This window comes from Pocillopora damicornis, chromosome 3, assembly GCF_964200805.1.
Source record: "Pocillopora damicornis chromosome 3, jaPocDami1.2, whole genome shotgun sequence".
Lineage (NCBI taxonomy): Eukaryota > Metazoa > Cnidaria > Anthozoa > Scleractinia > Pocilloporidae > Pocillopora > Pocillopora damicornis.
In genome coordinates, this window is record NC_142672.1 from 24,533,341 (window position 1) to 24,554,409 (window position 21,069).

The 21,069-nt window shown below is 35.6% G+C and overlaps 1 protein-coding gene, 1 long non-coding RNA gene and 1 pseudogene across 3 annotated transcripts; 1 reads left to right on the plus strand and 2 right to left on the minus strand.

The window, feature by feature from the left end:
• The first annotated feature begins 24 nt into the window (after nt 1–24).
• Nucleotides 25–15,532, plus strand: LOC113678234 (glutamine--fructose-6-phosphate aminotransferase [isomerizing] 2). Of its 2 annotated transcripts, XM_089201441.1 has the most exons (25): nt 25–254; nt 438–545; nt 626–656; nt 2,069–2,118; nt 2,686–2,811; nt 3,435–3,493; nt 3,909–3,989; nt 4,309–4,368; nt 5,007–5,068; nt 5,659–5,738; nt 6,047–6,161; nt 6,508–6,578; nt 6,918–7,016; nt 7,611–7,706; nt 8,082–8,123; nt 8,453–8,550; nt 8,685–8,805; nt 9,015–9,092; nt 9,540–9,619; nt 9,848–9,962; nt 10,722–10,849; nt 11,566–11,694; nt 12,250–12,288; nt 12,724–12,885; nt 13,962–15,532. In XM_089201441.1, the coding sequence occupies exons 1-25, from the start codon at nt 74–76 to the stop codon at nt 14,004–14,006; spliced, it is 2,256 nt and encodes a 751-aa protein (XP_089057567.1). In that variant the 5' UTR covers nt 25–73; the 3' UTR covers nt 14,007–15,532. The 2 variants fall into 2 exon arrangements, with proteins under 2 accessions (XP_089057567.1, XP_027050913.2); XM_027195112.2 differs by lacking the exon at nt 8,082–8,123.
• A 1,414-nt stretch (nt 15,533–16,946) lies between these two features.
• On the minus strand, nt 16,947–17,774 carry LOC113678233 (tetraspanin-33 pseudogene; annotated as a pseudogene).
• Nucleotides 17,775–18,980: 1,206 nt separating this feature from the next.
• On the minus strand, nt 18,981–20,975 carry LOC149048979 (uncharacterized). The gene is made up of 2 exons (XR_016185200.1): nt 20,905–20,975; nt 18,981–20,459 (listed from the first exon to the last, which is right to left on the minus strand). It is a non-coding gene; the product is annotated as an uncharacterized LOC149048979 (long non-coding RNA).
• Nucleotides 20,976–21,069: the final 94 nt, after the last annotated feature.

Below are 21,069 nucleotides of genomic sequence, written 5' to 3' on the forward strand. Positions count from 1 at the left end.
GGCTCATCATATATTACTTACACTTGTGATTGGATAACCCCTCGTCCGATTCACCAATCGTAGCTCTTCTGACATGGGCAACACGTTTCAGATGAAATTGACCAACACTGAATTCATAAAAATTGTTCGTTCGACTGAAATCAGACATATACGAGAATTGTCCTTAGCCATTACAAGCATTAAAATCAGCTTAAAATCTTTCAGCCGTGAGAAGGATTTGTCTACATCTCATTACGGAATTTACATCATGTGTGGTGAGTATGTTTTGTTTTTTTTTAAGGAAAACAATTGAGTTTATACTGTCGATATTCTTACTGATACAGAGAAGTTTTTACTAGGTTTATGATAAATACTTAAGGCTTAAGTCTGAATCGTCATGTGTAGAGTATCCTGTAAAGCCAGCTCCATTCTATAAGTACTGTTCAATTTCTTTACAGGCATATTTGCATATATAAACTTCTGCGTTCCTCGAAAACGTCAATACATTCTGGAACTCTTGATCAGTGGTCTTCAGCGACTCGAGTATCGAGGCTACGACTCTGCAGGTTTGTGCTTTATATTAGTCGTAAAATGGTTTTCTCTACATTTTATAAACTGAAGGACTAACTGATTTTAAACATTTCAGGGGTGGCCTACGATGGAGTTGGAGAAATGAGGTAACTCTTGCATCAGTTTTAGAATTTCCCGCTTCAGTTGTGTATTGCGAAAATTTCTTGCAATGATTGGATTGTTGTGGTGGCAACCGTTAGTAAAGCACTCGGAGGCACGGATTCTGTGCGATCAAGCTTAACTAAATCGAGCAAATTTCTGTCTACTGAAAGAGGCTGAGTTAAGTCTACGAACAGACAGTTTTGCTACCCTCAGGTACTTTGCAACTGTTGAAGAATTAAACTGTACTTTGCAGTACAAATTTCCCTTCATGTTTATTCATGACCACGGGATTGCCAACGTGGATCTCTTCGTCCGATCAAAGACGACTGCACTCCTTTTACTAGTAATTCGAAGTTTCATTGTGCGAGTTTGTCCATTTAGTCTATCTTTTCCGGGAATTTTAGGAAGTCACCTGAACGTCCTCTATATTAAATTACACCTTTTAAGTTATTAATAGTTGTGACGTGGATATTCAATACAAGAATCTCTAAATCTTCAAGCGAATGATCCTGAAGTGTTAAACTTTACAGCATCTTATATCTGTTGCTGATTGTTTTTAGATTGAATGCATTTTTGCGCACCGTAATGGTTTGTTTTTTTGTGTTTTGAGAGCCAGATGAAGGAGGTCTATAAATTTGATCAATTAATTATATTGAGGGTTTCTTGACTGACATAGGCTGAGATTTTCTTGACTTGCAATCAAGCTTGAGCGGTTAGATGTTTGATGCCTCTTTTGTTCATGGGAGGCAGTAGTTTTTTAAAATAAATTCATGATTTGAGTTCAGAGGTCAAAGTAACATTTCTGCATAGCCCTACAATTCACTGTGGAGAAAGAAAATGAATGGTGAAAACAATAAATTGCCTTTGAGACTACTGATCTATTTTACAACAGTATGAGGTTGTGCAGAAGTCTTATCAAGGTCAATGTTGTTATAGGTGTGGCCGTTGAAAACTGATTTCAAATTGATGAAATAATTGTGGGACTATCACACATTAACCCATAAATAACAAATGTTGACCTATGCTGAAATGTCTAGAACAGCTTTCTTCTAAAATTTCTAGGTCAACATTCTCTTCTGCAGTCCAGCAATGATTTATTTCATTACTTGCTGCCAGAAGCAAAGTCGTGCAGTTCTGAGTGAAATCATCAAAAACATTTGTTGGATTCCCTAACCAAGGGAAGCAACATTCTATGTGATTCTTTTTCTGATTATTATAAGGTTAAAATGAAAAAAGAGGAAAGAAGAAGAGAAAAGAAAATCTTTCTCAGCTTAAAAATTAGCTAAGTATATGCTCACTAAGATGCCAATTAGTAAGTAAACTTTGGTCAATTGTTGACGAGATCTTTGCATTCAGCAAAATAGAAAGAAGAATTTAAGCCTGTCATTAAACTTCTTACCATATTTCTTACTTATAGGATTGTGAAGAAGAGAGGGAAAGTTGCTGCACTTCAGCAAGAAATCCAAGGTACTGCATTTTAAAAGATTCAGTGGCAAAATGTGCTTATTAACCCTTAATACCCTAAAATTGGCATGCACTTTCTCCACTCTGTTCTATATATATTTTTAATGCTACAAGACCTTTTATGGTCAGCGATCATTTCCTTTATTTCCATGATCATAATGATTTTTATTCAATGGTGACTGAATACTGTAAGGAGAAGTTGGATGCTTGTCATTCATGGGGGTTAACCCTTTAACTCCTAAGATCTCATTTGTAATTCTCCTTACTGTCTGCTATACAGTTCTTGTGATGTTAGTTCGGAGAATTTGGTATTGGATCAACTTAAAATCCCCCAACTGATATTTATCTTTATTCTCATCACTTTTCTGCTTGCAGATATTGTATTGTTATTGTAAGGAGAAATTCTGTCTTGGTCTTTTATGGGAGTTAAAGGGTTAAGGAGTTGAAGGTTGGATAGTAAGTTCACCTCAGCCAAAGTCATCATTAGAGTCAAGCTACTGAGGATTTTGTTAAATTTAAGAGTGAATTGATTTTTCATAATAATTTACAGTAAGTTGTTGTTCTTCTTAGTTCAGAGTGACTTTAGCTTGGATGAGGAGCTCCCAAAGCATTGTGGTATTGCTCACACCCGTTGGGCCACTCATGGTGAACCAAGTGGTGTGAACAGTCATCCTCAAAGATCAGACCCATCCAATGGTGAGCCATATCATGTGATTCACTCATTCATTCATGCTATTTGCCATATTGGTACTTAATCTTTTTAGGTACCCAATTTCCCAAGTTTGGCTATAGAGTATTCCATGGTGTTTTGTTTTTGGCAGTTCAATACATAGGCAATTATGAAAAAAAAAAAAGGGCATTGAATTTTGCTGTTCAAGCACTCTAAACTTCATTGTATTTTTTGGAATATTCTGAACCTCTTAACCCTTTCACTCCAAAGATTTTATCAGTAACTCTCTTTACTATCTTCCATGCAATTCTTATGATGCTAGTTTGGAGAATTTGGCATTGGATCAACTAAAAATCCTATAACTGTTATTTTTCTTTATTCTCATAACTTGTCTGCTTAATATTGCATTGACATTGTTAGGAGAAATTCTCTATTGGTCATTCATGGAAGCTAAAGGGTTAAAATTCTAATATAAACTAGAACAAGCAAAACACATAAAGGGAATAGGTGCTGAATAATTGCCAACATTTACAACCTGATGCAATCCAACTTCAGTATAAAATTGAAATCCTTAGATAATGTTGTTGATCTGGTTTCACATTGTAATCATTTTTCTTTTTCAACATTTGTTGTTTTCTCTTTTTTATAGAATTTGTGGCAGTTCATAATGGCATTATAACCAACTACAAAGATATCAAAAAGTTTTTGGTAAGGTCTAGTCTGAACTAAATTATGAAAAAAAACTGCATTGATAATTTATGGTCTAGTGATTGTCTCTTCTAGATGCCATAAATTTTTTTAAATATATTTACTTAAGAGGATTTAGAGTTTTCCTGTCTGGTGGTCTTTTTTGTTCTGAAAGTCAGTATTGATCACTTTTTTGTTGAATGTTCAGCCAAATGTTGTGATCTGTTTTTAAAACCACTCATGTTTATTAGCATTTGACTAACAAGTTCTCCTCCCTTGTTTTTGATATAAAGACTCTATTCACTAACATGATTGACATGCCCTCTCTTCAAACCCTCAAATATATCCAATGTGTATGCAAGTTGTGCATTTTGTATATGTGGTTAGGATGGATCAATTTTTTTACTGGTTTCTTTTTCTTTTTTTCTTTTATCAGGAGAGCAAAGGATTCCGCTTTGAATCTGAAACAGACACTGAAGTGATACCAAAGCTTGTCAAGTATTTCTATGACAAAACGGTAAATTGGCCTATGAAGAGTTAACACCGTCAGTGCTGTTGTGTTCCTCCTTTATGTAGTTCATCCATTTTAATTGGATTCTAATTGTCCTTGATTATAATTGAAAAAATTTCCAAACCTCCAGATTGTGTGAATTTATCCCAGCCCTTGCAAAGTTTAATTCTCTAGGTAGGCTTATAAGGAGGGGAATCTGGGCAGCCATCTGCCTCATTACTTTGGGATCGCAATCTCCATGGATTTCTGACAAATAAGTTTAACACTATTAAAATTATTGCAATACATGTATTAAAGGGGTAGTTTGATTTTATTTTCTGTACAGAAGAAAGAAGGACAGGAACTAGAATTTAGAGAACTTGTAGAGATGACCATACAACAATTGGTAAGTTGATTCTTTTGCCTCTCCCTTTTTTTTTTCTCTCTCTGCTATTTGCCTTTTAACCCTTTACACCTTAACATCAGTATCGATATTCTCCATACTCTTCTCTATACATTTCCTTTAGTACTGACAAGGAGAATTTGTTAAGCAATCAAAGCTTCTTTAGTTGGCAATCATTTCCTTTATTCCTGGGATCTTAATGAATGATTCTGTTGCAAAGGCATAAACAAACTCCAGAATGACAACACAATGATTTATTAAAAAATAATAACAGAAAGATATTATGGTGAGACACAATCAAAACACTCAAAGATGCCCAGCAAATCCTAAAATCCCAACAACAGACACAGCGCAAACTGCATGATTTTTATCCGTAAAATCACTCAACAGCTGTTACTCTTTGTCTCACAAAAAAGGCATAATGCAAGGTGATGTCACACAAAGTCACACTCTTCTCAACAGATTCAGCCATATTAATGTAAGAAGAAATTAGGTGCTGGTCACTCTCAGGTTTTAAAGGGTTAAACTGATCTATAACAAGACACAAGCTACAATCCTCATGAAAACTGTTGAAACAATTTAATTTGCCATGGTACATTCCCTTTATCAAGGTTGTTAATAGTTCATGTTTGTATCCTCAGGAGGGAGCCTTTGCACTTGCTTTTAAAAGCTCAAAGTTTCCAGGCGAAATTGTGGCCACCAGGTTTGTGTCAAACATTTAGAATAGGGAACCAAATTTCTCACTATCTAGAGTTTTTGTCTTTGTGATAAAGAAATATAGATGGAAAATAAAAGTTCTACTGTACCAATATACAAATATCAAAGAGGAAAGATGAACCAAACAGACATAGAGTGATAAACAATTGTGAAACAAAAGGTGGCTGATATTGAACCATTGATCAGGAATTAATTGAAATAGAAGCAGGTTTTAAGGTGTTGTCTTCAAAGTTCTCTCTAATTGCACCATGGCTGCCATGGGATGGTATATTTTTCAACCTTCTTAATAAATGAACTTAAAGTATCTAGTGAATACTTAAATGACACCAATTTTTCTTTTCCTCTCCTTCTATCTGATTCACCAGTCTGTTTATAACCTGTGTGCATTGAAATACTTCCAGTGAATAAAAACAAGCAAAATTTAATTTACATATTGGGAATTAGATCCTGCTAAATACTTTAAGTTTAACAAACTTCTAACTGCCATTGATATAAGTTTATTAATTTTATGTTAGTTTATCAGTAATAAATCATGATGGTGGTGTAACTTTTTTTCTGTCACAATTGTGTTGTTAGGCGTGGTAGTCCACTGCTTGTGGGGATCAAGAGTGAATTCCCACTAAAGACAGACAGGTTACCTATTGTGTACAGTTCAGGTAAATATGAATCGTTTAGTACAATACAGTGAAAGCTTTGTTATCCGAAAAAGGAAGAAAACACCTAGTAAGCTATTGGCAAAGAAACAGAGTTCATATCAAGTCTGGAGAGGAGTTCCTATCAAGAAATTGAAATCTTGAAATTTTTTATTTTATTGGTGTGCCTGGAAAAGGTATCCAGAGTAGTGAGAAATGCAACTTAATAGATATAAATAGAAAAGGAGGTAGCTCCATTTCAAGTGCTAATTGTAATCAATTTTTTGAATGAGGCATGCATGCGGTTTCTCTTTTTCTCACACATATATTAGGTGATACACATGATGAGGCTGGGGCAACAGACTCGGCTGTTAATGGTTTTGGTTGGTCGAGTTTGGCAACGAACAAAGACAGTCCAATTGAAATTTACTTTGCCTCTGATGCAAGGTTTGTATAATGGCATCAATTAAAGAGAGTCACTATAACAGGACTTATGTTGCTTTGTACACCAACTCTGCTGTTGTTCAATATTGCATGTCCATTGAATCAATAGATTATCTAATTAAAACACATTAGCCAAAGACATATATAAATTGTACATTCAGTTTCACCAGGTAGAGTGTGGCAATACTTTGCTTAACTCCTTCCCCCTGTTTCATTACATACCATTAATCAGGGGACATTGAAAATCAGTTGAAGCAATGATCTAGAAGTGAAGATAAAACTGAATTTGTACCCAAAATATACAAGGTATAAAATTTCTGGATTATTAATGAAAGTATTTAATCCTCAGTGCTGTTATTGAGCATACTAACAGAGTGATCTACTTGGAAGATGATGATGTTGCTGCAGTTTGTAATGGAAGTAAGTGTTAATTGACTTGAAACTTCACTTTTTTTCATTTATTTTAATGAGCACCATATACTGGCAGAGTAAATTTTCATAAATTGTCAATTTTTTCACTGCACTGATTATTAAATAGAAAATTTATTGAGCAAAGGCCAATTTTCTTAAAATGCATAAGTGAATTACCTGACTGTGTGATTAGTTGGAAAGTTAAAACAGAATTTTTTCCTTAACACCCATTGTTACTACCAAAATGAACTTAGGTGCAGGCAGTTGCCGAGCTAGGAAGCCTTTACACTGCAAGATTGATCCATAGATATTGAAATATCATGATCATGGTTTTTGTATTGTGTGCAGATCTTTCAATCCATCGTATAAAGCGTGGAGATGCATCAGAGGAGAATTATTTCAGAGAAGTTCAAACACTTCAAATGGAGTTGCAACAGATCATGAAAGGTACATGTGCAGCTTGTTAACAGCTCTTTTATAGAATGATGTATGTCACTTGAGAACTGTTGCAAATGATTGCATTAATGAATTTAAAAAAGGTTTTAGTAGTGTTGGGAAGATGGCAAGTTATGTATTTGTAAATGGTACAGACTTTTCCTTCGTTAAGTGCTAAATATGCAAGAGCAGAGCTCTGTTATCATTCATGTTCAGGTATAACAGCATCCCCTTCCCCTCACCTCCCCTGGATCCTCTTTACTGGCTCTTCTCAATGAAGAAGAAGCAATGTTTCAATAGCTGACTATTAACAAATCAACTTTGCCTACCCTTAGATAATGCCTGCCTTCACCCCACACCACCCCTACTGGAAATTCCTTCTTAGTAAATCAACATCTTCTATAACAAGCTGGATAAGAATTGATGCTCAGCTTAACCTGAATTAAATGAAAACAACAATTCACTCCAGTGATTGTAACTGTTTTTCTAGTTCAAAAGTTTGAAACCCATTGATGGGGCTCATGGATCTTTTCATGTCAGCATGGAGGTCCTAATGAATGTTTAATTGGTGATATTGAACTACAGTTGGATTTGACTTTCCTTTAGGGAATTACAGTTCCTTTATGCAGAAAGAGATTTTTGAACAGCCAGAAAGTGTTGTGAATACAATGAGAGGAAGAGTCAATTTGGAATCAGGAAGTGGTAAGGACATTTGGGAGGAACCTTGAGTAATGATATCTATTTAGGAGATAAACTTATAGACTTATAATTGCGTTATGAACCAAGCCAGAGATTGGAAAGTGGTTATGAGAAATATCCCAAAAAAATAACAAGACCTGCAGGTAGCCATTCTGACTAAACAGGCTTGGTTAATTAAGGATTTGTGATCAGCAAAAATCTTTTAAGATAGATTTTCACTCAACCTTTGTGGAAGTGTTATTGTTCTCATTTATGACCCTACCCCCTGAGTTCCTCAGAGCATTCAATCCCAAAACTACATATAAATAAAACTTGTGTACAGTTATTAGCCCTTCACCTCCTCACTTCAATGTGCATGTTCTCTATACATTTCCTAAGGTGCGGACAAGGGGGATTTGTTTAAAAATCAAAGATTCCTAGGTTGGCAATCATTTCCTTTATTCTGGTGACATTTATGTGTAGTTAAGGGGTGATTTTGTAAGGGGATGATATTGCAAGGGGTAACAATGGTGAAGGGTGATAAATGTAAGGAGAAATTAGATGATAGTCGCTCTTAGTTGTCCAACAGTAAGAAGACAGGCCAATGCGCATTGCTTGAAATGTGCAGAATCTGTTGTTGCATCATACTTCATGAATTAAACAGTACAGGATACTTACTATACATATATGTTGGAATTATTTCATCTTTATTGATTTTTTTATTATTTAATACTGCTGTTTAAATTTTACATTGTCTTTAAATTTGGCAGTGAGACTTGGTGGCCTAATGTCTCATATTGATACAATTCGTCGATGCAGAAGAATATTGATGATTGCTTGTGGCACAAGCTATCACAGTGCTTTAGCAGTAAGTACAACAACTACCCTCGATTTTTATTAACTTAATTGAAGATAGCCCACAGTAATGTGCTCTTTTCTAGTTCAAATTTCTCCCAAATAGTGAGTCAAAAAACTCCAGCTCATTGTTTTTTTCATTTGCAGACAAGACAGTTGTTGGAAGAACTCACAGAACTTCCTGTAGTTGTAGAGCTGGCCAGTGATTTCCTCGATAGATCAACACCGATATTTAGAGATGATGTGTGTTTCTTTATTAGTCAGTCAGGTAAACTTTCATTTTAATTGATAATGACGTAAATCACGATTTGATACACTGTGATATTCTTCTTCCCATCCTTGGGATTAGATGTTAGATCTTCGCACAGGCATGATTGTGTTGATGCTTGTGGGTAGAAAATGGCCAATCACTTCTCAACTTGGTCAGAGAGAGACTCATTGCATTACACATTTTTGTTGATAAACTATTCTGTGTAGGAGAGACAGCTGACACTCTAAATGCTTTGCGGTACTGTAAGGAAAGAGGAGCACTCATTGTGGGAATCACCAATACAGGTATCAAAAACCAGCAATGTGTACAACATTGATTACAGAATAATTATTAAGATACTTATTATAATAACATTGAAATGTACATTTGTACTTCTAATTACTGGTAGTTATACTGTTGAATTGTTTGATTGTTTCTTGTCTCATCTCTTATTTTTCCCCTTCTATTTCTTTACTTATTTTACTGAGATCTGTTTGCTGCAAAAGAGTGGCATTTGTTGATGGAGATAATAGTGTTCACCTTTTTTGACAAATCTTATGTATTCCCTGTTTAAGAGACCTTCATCATGCTCATGTTGATAACTACAGTAACAGTAACTGTGTTGCAAATTAAAAAAAAACAGATTGCTAATTTTTTAGTTTAGATATTGTAAGTTGTTACTAACACAGTATCAAAAAATTTGATCACCATTATTTTATTGTTTTTTTGTGTCTATTTTTGTTTATTTTCAGTGGGAAGCTCAATCTCTAGAGAAAGTATGTGTGGATGTCACATCAATGCTGGTCCAGAAATTGGTGTTGCAAGTACAAAGGTGCTTTAAATGTAGCAAAATTTGCTTATATCACTTAAAACTAATTTCATAGCAAGTGCTGTCCAGCTAAAATGAAACTTTTCATTTGGCAAGTTATAAGGAGGGAAAATATAATTTCTCTTCTTTGTAATATGTCACCGAACTATTAAAAGCCATGACTGGGCTGGGTTTTTTTTTTCTTCATTTGTTAACTTTTGGTAAGTGTGACCATATTTTGGTATTGTGTAGGCTTACACAAGTCAGTTCCTTGCTTTGACCATGTTTGCCCTGATGATGTCTGAAGATAGAATTTCCATGCAACAGCGGCGTCAGGAAATAATTGAAGGGATGAAGAAATTACCAGGTAAATTTGCAGTTTATGAAACAAGATTTTACATATCACATAGCAAAGTAGTCACTACTCAAGCTAAGAGGTCCACCCAGTCAGTTTCCTCAGCATGAAGCAACTAGGAGTATCACTACAAGCCCCCTGGATGGGATACCAGTCCATCACCAAGTTACCTCTCAGCATTTCATCACGCTTCCTTGACTATTTAGCAGTAGCCATTTATACATACTCCTGGGTGGAGAGAGGCACTGTAACCCTTTAAGCCCTAAAAGTGACCAGCATCTATTTTCTCCTTTCAGTATCATCCCTGAATCCAACATTAAGGTCATGAGAATAAAGGAAGTGATAATCAACTGGAGAAACTCTTGATTGTTAAACAAATTCTCCTTGCCAGCACATTAGGAAATGTATAGAGAACAGTATGGAGAATATGCATACTGATGATAGGGTGTAAAGGGTTAAAGTGTTTTGCCTGAGAATGCAACACATTGATCAGGCCAGGTCTTGAACCAAGACCTCTCAACTTGGAGTCTAGCACACCACCCATTGTGCCACCACATGACCCACAACCCACACATTAAACATAAGAAACTTTAAATACCCATTAGAAACTTCCTTGCAGGACCCTGAGTGGACACAACTGTTACAGTTTATTTATAAAATCCAGGTTTAAAAGTTAGTATTTACATGTGGATTTAAGTAATAACATTAATAATTGTTACCTAACCAGTTCCTTTGCTTAACTCTTGCTGTTTTTATTGTAATTTTACCTAGAACTGATTAAGGAGGTTCTAAAATTAGATGAAGAAATCCAGTCCCTGGCGCAAGAGATGTATCAGCAGAAGAGTCTTCTTGTCATGGGCAGAGGGTTTCAGTTTGCAACTTGCCTGGAAGGAGCTCTGGTAATGAACTTCATTTGAAATTGATGCAGTGTTCTCAGTAATGTAAGGTTGCCTTGTGGTTTGATTCAAGAGTTATACCATATGTTTGATCAATTGGAGTCATACTTAATATGCAGTTTACATTGCTTTGAATTTTTTATTGGTGAATGGATGGTTTTTGGTTTTTACATGGTGAATCTTACAGTGTGAACTATTGCATGTATCAAAAAAGAGACTGCTACAAATTTCCTTACTAGTAAAAGCATAGAAACAATTCAGAAGTAGTTCTAGTTTTCTCTGTATTAGGCACTCAGTAAAAGGCAAAATTTACCTCAGGTTGGAGCACTCATTTCCCCTTTCAGTTGCCCAGGAGTGACTGCAATACTAACAATTTCAAGCTGAAAGGTAACAAGAAAACAGAAAAAGTATAAAAGGAGGAGATCTTGTTTGATTTGATGCTAAATTCTCTGAGCTAAATTGTACTAAATGTATGGCAAACAGTGTGGAGAACTGAGATCTTGGAATTGAAAGTGTTAACAGATGATACTCTCAATTTACCAGTTTGGAAAACTACTTTAAATTATATCCTGCTCTAAGTCAAGGAGAACACTAGGTAGTAAATTTTCAGAATACCCATCATTATGATAGTTTTAGTCATTTTTAAGCTTTGTTTTTGTCAGACATTAAATCAAACTTTTACCTAAACTTCTTTTTTTTTTTTTAATTTTTATTTCCAGAAAATTAAGGAGTTGACATACATGCATTCAGAAGGTATCCTTGCTGGGGAACTCAAACATGGTCCATTAGCTCTTGTGGATAAGAACATGCCTGTTATTATGTTGGTGTCAAGGGATGCAGTATTTGCGGTTTGTTTAGAAAATTGTTTACTTTTTCACTTTAGTGTAGGCTCAACTGAAAATGTATAAAGCCTAACAAAAAAAGCAGTGAGACTTAAACAGAGTAGTTCCAATAGCTGTATATTGGGTATTCTTAGAACTATTCTTCATTAATTATCAATAATAATCATCAATTTTAACCTTTTTTATTAAAGAGACTAGCAACCATTCGAAGGGTAGCCAGGTTGTGTTTGAATTATTATAAAAACCATGGTGATATTTGTGCATTAATTAAGGGCAGTGAGTTAGAAGCTTCTGATAAGTGTCTTTGATTCCCTTTCCACCAAAACACACTTGAGCCTCTTGGTAATTTGTGGTAATGAAAAATAGTTGCTGATTTGCAATCTGTCTCACACTGATTTTAATTCTGCTCTCTTCATCCTCTTAATTGTTTCATATTGTTTTTAATATCTAATTTTCTCACCATAAACTGAAGGTTTTTTTTTTTTGCATGTTTAAAAATTGTGACCAAAAGTTTGTGTCCTATGTATGACTTTATCTACATGATTTAATTTTTTTTTACAGAAATGCATGAATGCATTACAGCAGGTGACAGCACGCCAGGTAAAAAGAACCTCATCTTAATTCTCTGCTTGTGGATGATGATCCTATGATTTTGAAGAAGCCAAAACATTTACAAAATTTGTTTTTACAAGTCAAGTCCTGTTGACAGCTTTATTGAGTAAACTGGCCATTCACTCTAGGGGTGAACAAATAGAAATTTCTCACTGCAGCATCAACACCTTTTCCAGCAATTAGGTAACAAGAATTTGATTGAGGAGACAGAGTCAAGGGAACATTTTGGAATGTGAAAAACAGGGAGGATTGATATGAAGCTCCCAAGATTCTATTAGTTTGTATCTATCAAAAATGTTTAAGGATGTTTATGACAGAGTTTTCACAAGTTATGAAAATTTGGAATGCTCTAAAATCAGTAAAATTTAGCTCTGAAGAGGTTTTTCCACACCTATCAAAAACTTTTTATTTTATTTTTTTCAGGGGCGCCCCATACTAATTTGCAATAAAGGTGATGAAGAAGTAAAAGACCATGCCTTCCGCACTCTTGAGGTGCCCAGAACTGTTGACTGCCTTCAGGGAATCTTGTCGGTCATTCCACTGCAGTTGTTGTCTTTTCACATTGCTGTGCTTCGTGGATATGATGTGAGTGAATGGCTAACATTCAAGACAAGACCAAATACAAACCACAACATCAGCGATTTAATCCTCCCTGTAACTCTACATCATGAATGACAAAATTTGTGAATTACATGTAACAATTGTTTAAGGTCACATGTGAGGCAGTGAATGCATTTGAGGGCAACCATTCTACACTGACAGTTTTTCTTTGGTCCCTCTAACTCTCACAAGTGATCAATTTTAATATTAATTGTCTCTATTTCATTATATACATGTAGTCATGGAGATGGACCTGAGAATTTTACCAAATCTTAAGATATATTTATTTATTTTAAAAACAGCAGCATCAGCAGGCAAGACATAGTAAATCCTGTTTTTTGATTGGTTAAACTTTCGGACTGCCTGAATTGCCTAGCACATACTTATAAATGTGGCTTAAAAACACTGTGACAATAAAACAACCCTTGTAGTGTGTTTGCATACTTTTTGCATTCAGGGGAACTAAAAAAAGCAGGAAGATGTCTTTAGGTAGTGTCAGTGGCATTGAAATTGCAAAACAAGTCCAGAGGATGATCAAAACAAAGAGAACCAGCCAGCAGATAATATTCTTGAAATTTTTTTAGCAGTTCTTTGATTTAATCTTTTGCCAGAAATATATACTTTTTTGCTCAAGTTTCAGTGAATTCTTGTTATTGTTAGACCCATCCCCTATAATCTCCTACAGGAGAACTGTGCATGGGCTTTTGCCAGTGAATTTCTGTAGCTTTACTCTGTCTGACAATGGCCTGAGACAATGGAAATTATCTTTTTTATGATCCTCTTTAGCTTTGTTATATATTTTGAATTGTCTCTTTGACCTCATCTTTGCAACTACTCAACGCTCCATTCAATTCACCTTTAGCAGGCAGCTATTGTGGATTGATGGTTGTTATTTAAAAATGCTAACCTGCTTGCTGGCACCATTTTATACAGACAGCACAGAGCTGATCTCCTTTCATTTGAGAGTTTACACCCTCACCTCCCCTCTAACCAGGGTTATGATATTGTTATTAACAAATGTAACAATGTTTTTGAGCTTGCTCTTTATTGGTCTTCTGCAGGTGGATTGTCCACGCAACTTGGCCAAGTCTGTAACTGTGGAATAACCAGCACTTACACAAAGGATCACATGCCAATCTTCCACTCAGAACACCTTCCTGTTGCATAATTCCAATATATAAATAATTTTAGATTATAACTGTCTAATGGATTCTAATGCCTAAGTAAATTGACTTAGAAGTAGTGTGATATTTAGAACAAAGTAAACAAGCCAACTTGATAACAAATCTTACGTTTTCCAGGCAGATAGCTATTTCAAGGAGGAATTTATCATAAATAGATTATTAATAGAACAATATTCATAACATTATTTGATCCATGCACATCCACATATAGAGACAAACCAAGAGGATATGGTGATAGGGGGTAGAACAATTTTAAGAAAGAAATTCAGGCCTACAACAATGCTGTTAGTGGTTAAATTGAGCAGGACCTTTTTAGTGACCTGATTATGGTGAGGAGGTGCACATTGGATTTGAAGGCTCCAGCTTTTTAGCCCTCTACACCATAACATCATAATGCATATTCTCCATAAAGGGTTCTCTATATGTTTCCTAAAGTGATGACAAGGAGAATGTGCATCACAATCAAGAGAGTCTTTAGTTGGTGATCATTTTCTTTATTCGTGTGATCTTTATGTTTGATGCAGGGGTATTACTGTAAGGAGAAATTCAGTGTTGGTCACTCCAAGAGATCAAAGGGTTAAGTTTTGAATAGCTTTGAATCATCACCCAACATATATTGTAGTCCTTGTCTGACGTGTAAGTGAATATATAAAAAAAAGTCTCACCATATATACGTGAATGGTAAAAACAAATAAGAGAGGTCATGTGGCTGATTTTCACCCTTTGAGTTGCTTGGCTCTCCATGTTAGGGTTTCCTTATGGTGATGATTGCTCAGCAAAAAGCTATGGTAAATTAAAAATTATCTACATAACTCATCAATTGTTTACTAAGCTTGAGGTAGCTTCGGGTGATTATCAGGGGCTTTATTTTGTTAGTACCAATTTATTTTCTATGCAAGAGACAACAAGAAATTGTACTGCCAGAAGTACTTTTGCAAGTTAGTGCCTTGAGATTGTGATCACTTTTAATAGGTTGACTGCAATAAGTTCTTATGTAAGCAGAATATGCACAATTCTGACAATCATCTGTGCGCATAAATACTTAGCAAACCTTATCGTGATATTTTATTGAAAAAAAATTTGGAGTAATCATCTCATTCTGAAATGCTTTAATTGATGACTTCCTAATTTTTTGGTGGAGAATTAAATTTCATTTCTGGGGATACCTTTATGCAAGATGGCAACTCGTAAGAAAGTTCAGCTTGCAGCCCCAATAGTGGGTTGTGAAGCACTAGATGATGGATAGTTGAAATAAATGGTGAATGGTATATCATGTATCAGAGGGCTTCGGATTCTAGGAGAAGTTGAACTTTCAGAGCAAGATTTGAATTCAAGTTTAAGTATTTGAGGAACTTTTTAGAGCAAAGTCTGGTGCATATCATTTTGTGGAAAATTAAAAATTCTAGGGTATGTTGTGGAATTAAACAAGATGTCAGTGAAACTAGAAATGACCACATGGCTCTTTGTTTAGTCAATAACTATGTCTTACAGCAGATAGTACTGCATGATTTCAGCTTACAGTCACAATTATTTTCCTTGTAATTTATGAGTGAGTAGGTGAAGCATAGCTACTTTATGAAGGAGGATATCAGCTCCTGACTTCATCATACAAAGTTGTATGTAGAGCATCAACCAAATTCCTCCACTTCTTTCAGTTCCATGCAAGCAGTGATGCCGTCTCAGCTGAGGTTAGGAGTCCTGAGTTCTGAATTTGGGACAGCCTCAATTCTTTCCCCTTTCCCCTTGAGAGCAAGTTTAGTGATAATGGTGGTTTCCCCTCCAAACACTTGATTTGACCACCAAGTTATGCAAACCTCACTAGTTAGCATCCAAAGATGGGTTTGTTGATGCACGTGCTCAGTTGGTGACTGAGCCCACTGAAAGAGACAATATGTTCACTTCCCTTGATCAAGGTTTGAAGATGGTGAAATTGTGTATTTCAGCAAATTCAGCAATGGGGCTGGTTATGGTTTTACATATCCCCCCCAAGCACAAAACAAATTCTAGGTCTTCGAAAAATTCTATTGGTGGTAAAAGTATGGATAAGCTACTATATAAGGTGTTTTCAATCAAACCATCATTAAAAATTTGAATCAGTTCAAATCAGTTTTGTTTTGAATCAATCAATCAGTTCTGTTAACACATCTGTGTGGTTGTAGTGTGTCATTTGCCGTGGAAAAAGTTTAGCATTAACAAATTTTCACCCAAAAATTGTTTTACATTAAGTACCACTTAAAAAACAGTGATTCAAACGCATGACTGTGTCAAGGCCTTACTGATCTTGGAGGTAAATAACAAAAGATGTTCTGAGTTTGAGTATTCTGAATCAGAGCATGCCTTCAAAGTTATTTACTGTTTTATTATACACTCGTACTAAATACAAATACATTTATTCAATGAATGCACACCTGAAACTAGCATCCCTTTCTTCACTCCAATACGATTTTCAACCTTCTTGAAAGTACTTCACTCTTCTGACTCAGTCTCGGGATAAAGAAGATATTGTCAAACTTTGATAAGCTGAACATGGCTTCACACACAGGTCCAATAAACTAGTTAAGTGCACGGGCACTTGAAGAAGGAAGTGAGATCCGCGGGAAAAAAAAAACTTCTACATTCGTAATAGATGTTGCCCCTGCGGTTTGTAACACATAGAAATGCATTTAAACTAGTGTTTAAAGCAAATATTTCTTAACTCCAACAAGGAAGGTTGATATATAATTTAAATCGCCTACTTTTAATTTGAAAGTTTTCTGTCTAAATATCGATATCTACAGTTGTTTGATGCAATCCCAAGCATGTGCAAATATAAGTTAAACACTACAACGAAAAAAATACTCTGAATTTTTTCTTGAACAAAGCTCAGTTCCTTCCCTGCATCGCCAGCACATCGTTAATGTCATTATTAAACCGCCGAGCCAAACAGAACCCAATGAGCTGTAACACGGGTAGACAAGCCGCTATAGACGCCATTAAGATGAGATTACTTCGAAACCAATCCTCCACACCTTTCAAGCATCCCTGAGTGTAAATAACTTCACTGGCTTTGTTCTCTGAAAGCGTCAAAACACCAAATCCACATTGTGAGTTGACTTCGTCGGTTTTGCAACAAGAATAGGGGACGCCACAACTCTCGATCGACGGAGAAGAACAATTGTAGTAAGCATTCCTTTCCCAGTCGGCGTATTTTTCAGAACCACAACACTTCAGCTCTTTTTGTGTAGTATCTATGATGAGTTGCAGATCTGGGTCGTCCAAATAGTTATCGATCATCTTTGTGAATGCTTTATGCATCTCGGCTTTGACTTTTCCCGAATACACGTAGCCCAAAATTGCGGCTGTGATCTCCAACAACAACATGCAGCTAAGAGAGAAATAATAAAACTTCAGCAGACACGTATTCTCTCTCAGTGCACCCAAGCAACCAGTGAAGGAAATTAAAAACATTATGATACCGACGCCCAACAGAATCGCCGCAGGATCGGTGGTCATACGGCTTAGTTTACCGTAAATTTCTTGTTTTTCCACCATAGCATAAGAAGCGATTGCCAAGATCAGACAACTAACGAGCCAAAAGATAACGTTCATGAAAAATATTGAGTATTTGACACAGTAAGTGGACTTTTCAGGGTAAGAGTCAAGTTGGCTGTCCGACGGTCGCAGAGGATGAACCTTCGTTGAGCGACGCATGTTTCCCTCGAACAGACAGAACAATAAAAAGAGCTCAAGGGTATAAATTCATCATATAGAATGTTAATTATGCTCAGGGAAGCACAATCTGAGCTCTTTCGTTTACTGATCGGTGAGACAGTGATCCTTTACGTCACAATTATCTAACGGAAAGTTTGATTGGATATCGGCCTGAGTACCTCACGATGACGTACCCCGTCGATCCGCTTGTCACGCTGGAACGAAAACTGAGTCACGCGATCTAACCATCGTGTGTTTAGGGTAAAATGCTGGAAAAATTACTTACTGAAATTAAAAAAAGTTGCTAAAAATAACCAAAAATCCAAAAGGTTGCTATCTAAATTTCTTCATCAGCTTTATATCTCGATTTTTACACTAATTCATATTAAAGTTCACCTCGTCAGAAAAAAGGCCGCTAATTAGTGATCATATAAAAGGACCTCTTGTTGCAGCGTTTAGATCACCCCTGATGAAGGCACTAGACAGGAGTGTCGAAACGTTGGGTCTATGAATTGTAACTCCTTGGGTTACATTCATTAAATCTGTAAACCAGAGTAGCATCAAACCATGTCTTTACACTAATTGTTAACATCGGTTAAGAAAAATAGCTTGGAACTGAGCTATAAAGAGTTGCTCGCAAATATGGGCGAAAATTAAGTCTAACAGAACGAAACACGTGGTTCATTTGTCGAACGTCATTTTAGCTAATTATCCGTTATAACATTAGAAAAAAAAAAGCAACAGACCTGCGAAACATTGTCAAGTGACAGGTTATGCGTTAATTTTCAACGAAATCGTTGAATTTTTTCACGCTTGTTATGTGCTCTAAATCTATAAATTGTCAAAAAATTACTCAGAAAGGCAAAAATTTCTCGAAGTTTCTAGAAACCGCAAAACGTTGCTCAAAACGCCGAAAGTTGCCGAGCTCAATCGGGACAGGCTTAGTCATAGATCTTGAGAAGATATGTGGTTTCAAATAGCCTGAACAAAAAGTTAAAAGAACTGGATAATAATTCTGATTTAAAACAAACTTGTAAGAAATCTAACGAGCCAGACAAGTTTTTTAAGTTTTTCAGAAGACACATATGGGAATCAAAAGGAAAGAAAAGTGTGTTCGATTTTGCGTATATTTTAGATAGCTGTTAATGTTTAACATTGTTTCCTTACTCGGAACTGGTTAGATCAAATGACCACCACAAACCGCATAATATCAAGCCAAGCTTTAATAATTATTCGATCTAAAAGAAATACATTTATAATTCGCAATCAGAACAAACACAAATCAAGTCTTTATCTTGTAACTAAATTAAAAAACTTCAATGTAAACTTACTTCTGTGGCGGGTCGTTACAACAGTCTCACTTTACAAGTTAGCAGATTCTCCACCAGATAAGCGGATTTAGAGACAGAATAATGACAACAAAATGACTTCTTTCTCAATTCGATTCCGCTAAAAAACTGACTTGAAACTTAATAATCTAACGCTTTTAAATCAATCTATTGAAATAATGTCAATCACGATTCTTGTCATTGAATAAATCTATCAACAAGGGGCTACGCCTATTTGATAAATGAAACAAACATATCTATCTCTCGTAAATATTATCTTATGTTACTATGATTTATCTATTCTTCTTGAAGACCTCTGCGATGACCCTAGCAATCGGTTAACTCTACGTGAACTTTTCCGTCAAATTATGTCTGTCTTAATCATGCATGGTTTTTTAAATTTTCCAATCCTTCTTCACAACATGATAAAATTTCTTTTACAGTTTAATATACTTTGAGACTTAAGATCGCCAAAGAAGAGGGGATGGACCAGAATTAAAGTTATTGGGAAAGGCAGGGAAGGCGGAGAGGCAAATTGCAAAACAAATCAAATATAATTGCTAGGAAAATTTGAGCGATAAAAAACTTATGCACAGTTAAAAAGCTTAGTAAAATTTCCTTGCAACAGATTTCCCATGGGAGAAAGATTAGTATAGAAGTGTGAAATTTGAGCAATTTCTTGTTCCCCTTTAGTTATCCCCGCTCTCCCTGAAGTCTTTTAAGTAAAGCTGATGAGAAAAAAAAAATGAATACTAAAGAGCAGACACAGCTTTTCTTCTGCAGTTTCAGTCTCATAAAGCTTTCATCAGAAGTTAACATTAAACAACAACATTTGTATTTTCAGTACTTTCCTTACAGTGTCACGCAACGTTCCTCTCTTTGGAGAGTTATACATGACATCAAATGAGACTAAATTTCCATATTTTCCCAATAAAATTTAATATTAAGCATCCACACGGTTTTAGAGGAACCAGTTATCAGAGACAGAATGCAAACTGACACGAGATTGGCCCGGAAGTATGAAAAAAGAAGAACAATTATTGCCTTCGCCGAAGTGACAGCCTAGTTTCGTACCCAGACCTTTCACAGCGGCGAAGTGTTGATCAGTGGCTAAAGCTCATTTTCGAAAGGACAAACTTTTAAACCTTTTCAATTTCCACTTATAATACAAATACATTTTCAAGGAAAAGTTATACGAGATTTTTAAAAATTGCAAACAATGGGTTGCTGTTTAATCTTACTTCAAGTTCTCAGATCTCCTGGTTCGCAGGAGAGGAGGAGCGCGAAAAAAAGCCATTTTCTCATCTTGCTCGTACTCCCGCGCATGAATATCTTTCCTCATGTTTGACTCCGTTCTCTTAAAAAAAAAAAAAAAAGTGTTTTATAAGCTGCATCAGAAAGAGATGCGATCTGACAACAATTAGCAACTCATAAGATTCACTTGGAGTTTGCCCCCTCCTAGCATCTAAACATCGATTCTCCCCGTCGCTTGACATACATGTATTTTTTTCAATTTTAGATCAGAGAACTTGGAGCCTTAGCCACTGATCAACGCTTCAAAAGATATAACTTTTCAAGAACTCTTCGTTATGAGCTAGATGAATGAAAATCAAACTGACAAAAATAGCTGCAACTATTAATAATACACGGCCAAGTTAAAATAATGGGACATCATTTTCTCTTGGCACAGCTGATTGCTTGGGAGTTTACAATAAAGAAAAGTTAGAATAGTCGATAATTTTTGTGTAAAGGTGATAGAGGCTATTTATGTAACGAACTATCTACAATAAAAAGATAAATACCTCTGAAAATAACGTCGTCGGAACCCTCAGAATCAGCTAAGAGCTTTCGATTTTTACAAATTTTGTACGTGATACGTAATTTGACAACTCATCTATTGTTTCAGTTGTAGGTCAAGATGTGATAGCTTATGAAACTGAAAACACGTTTTTGTTTGCTTTGTGGGG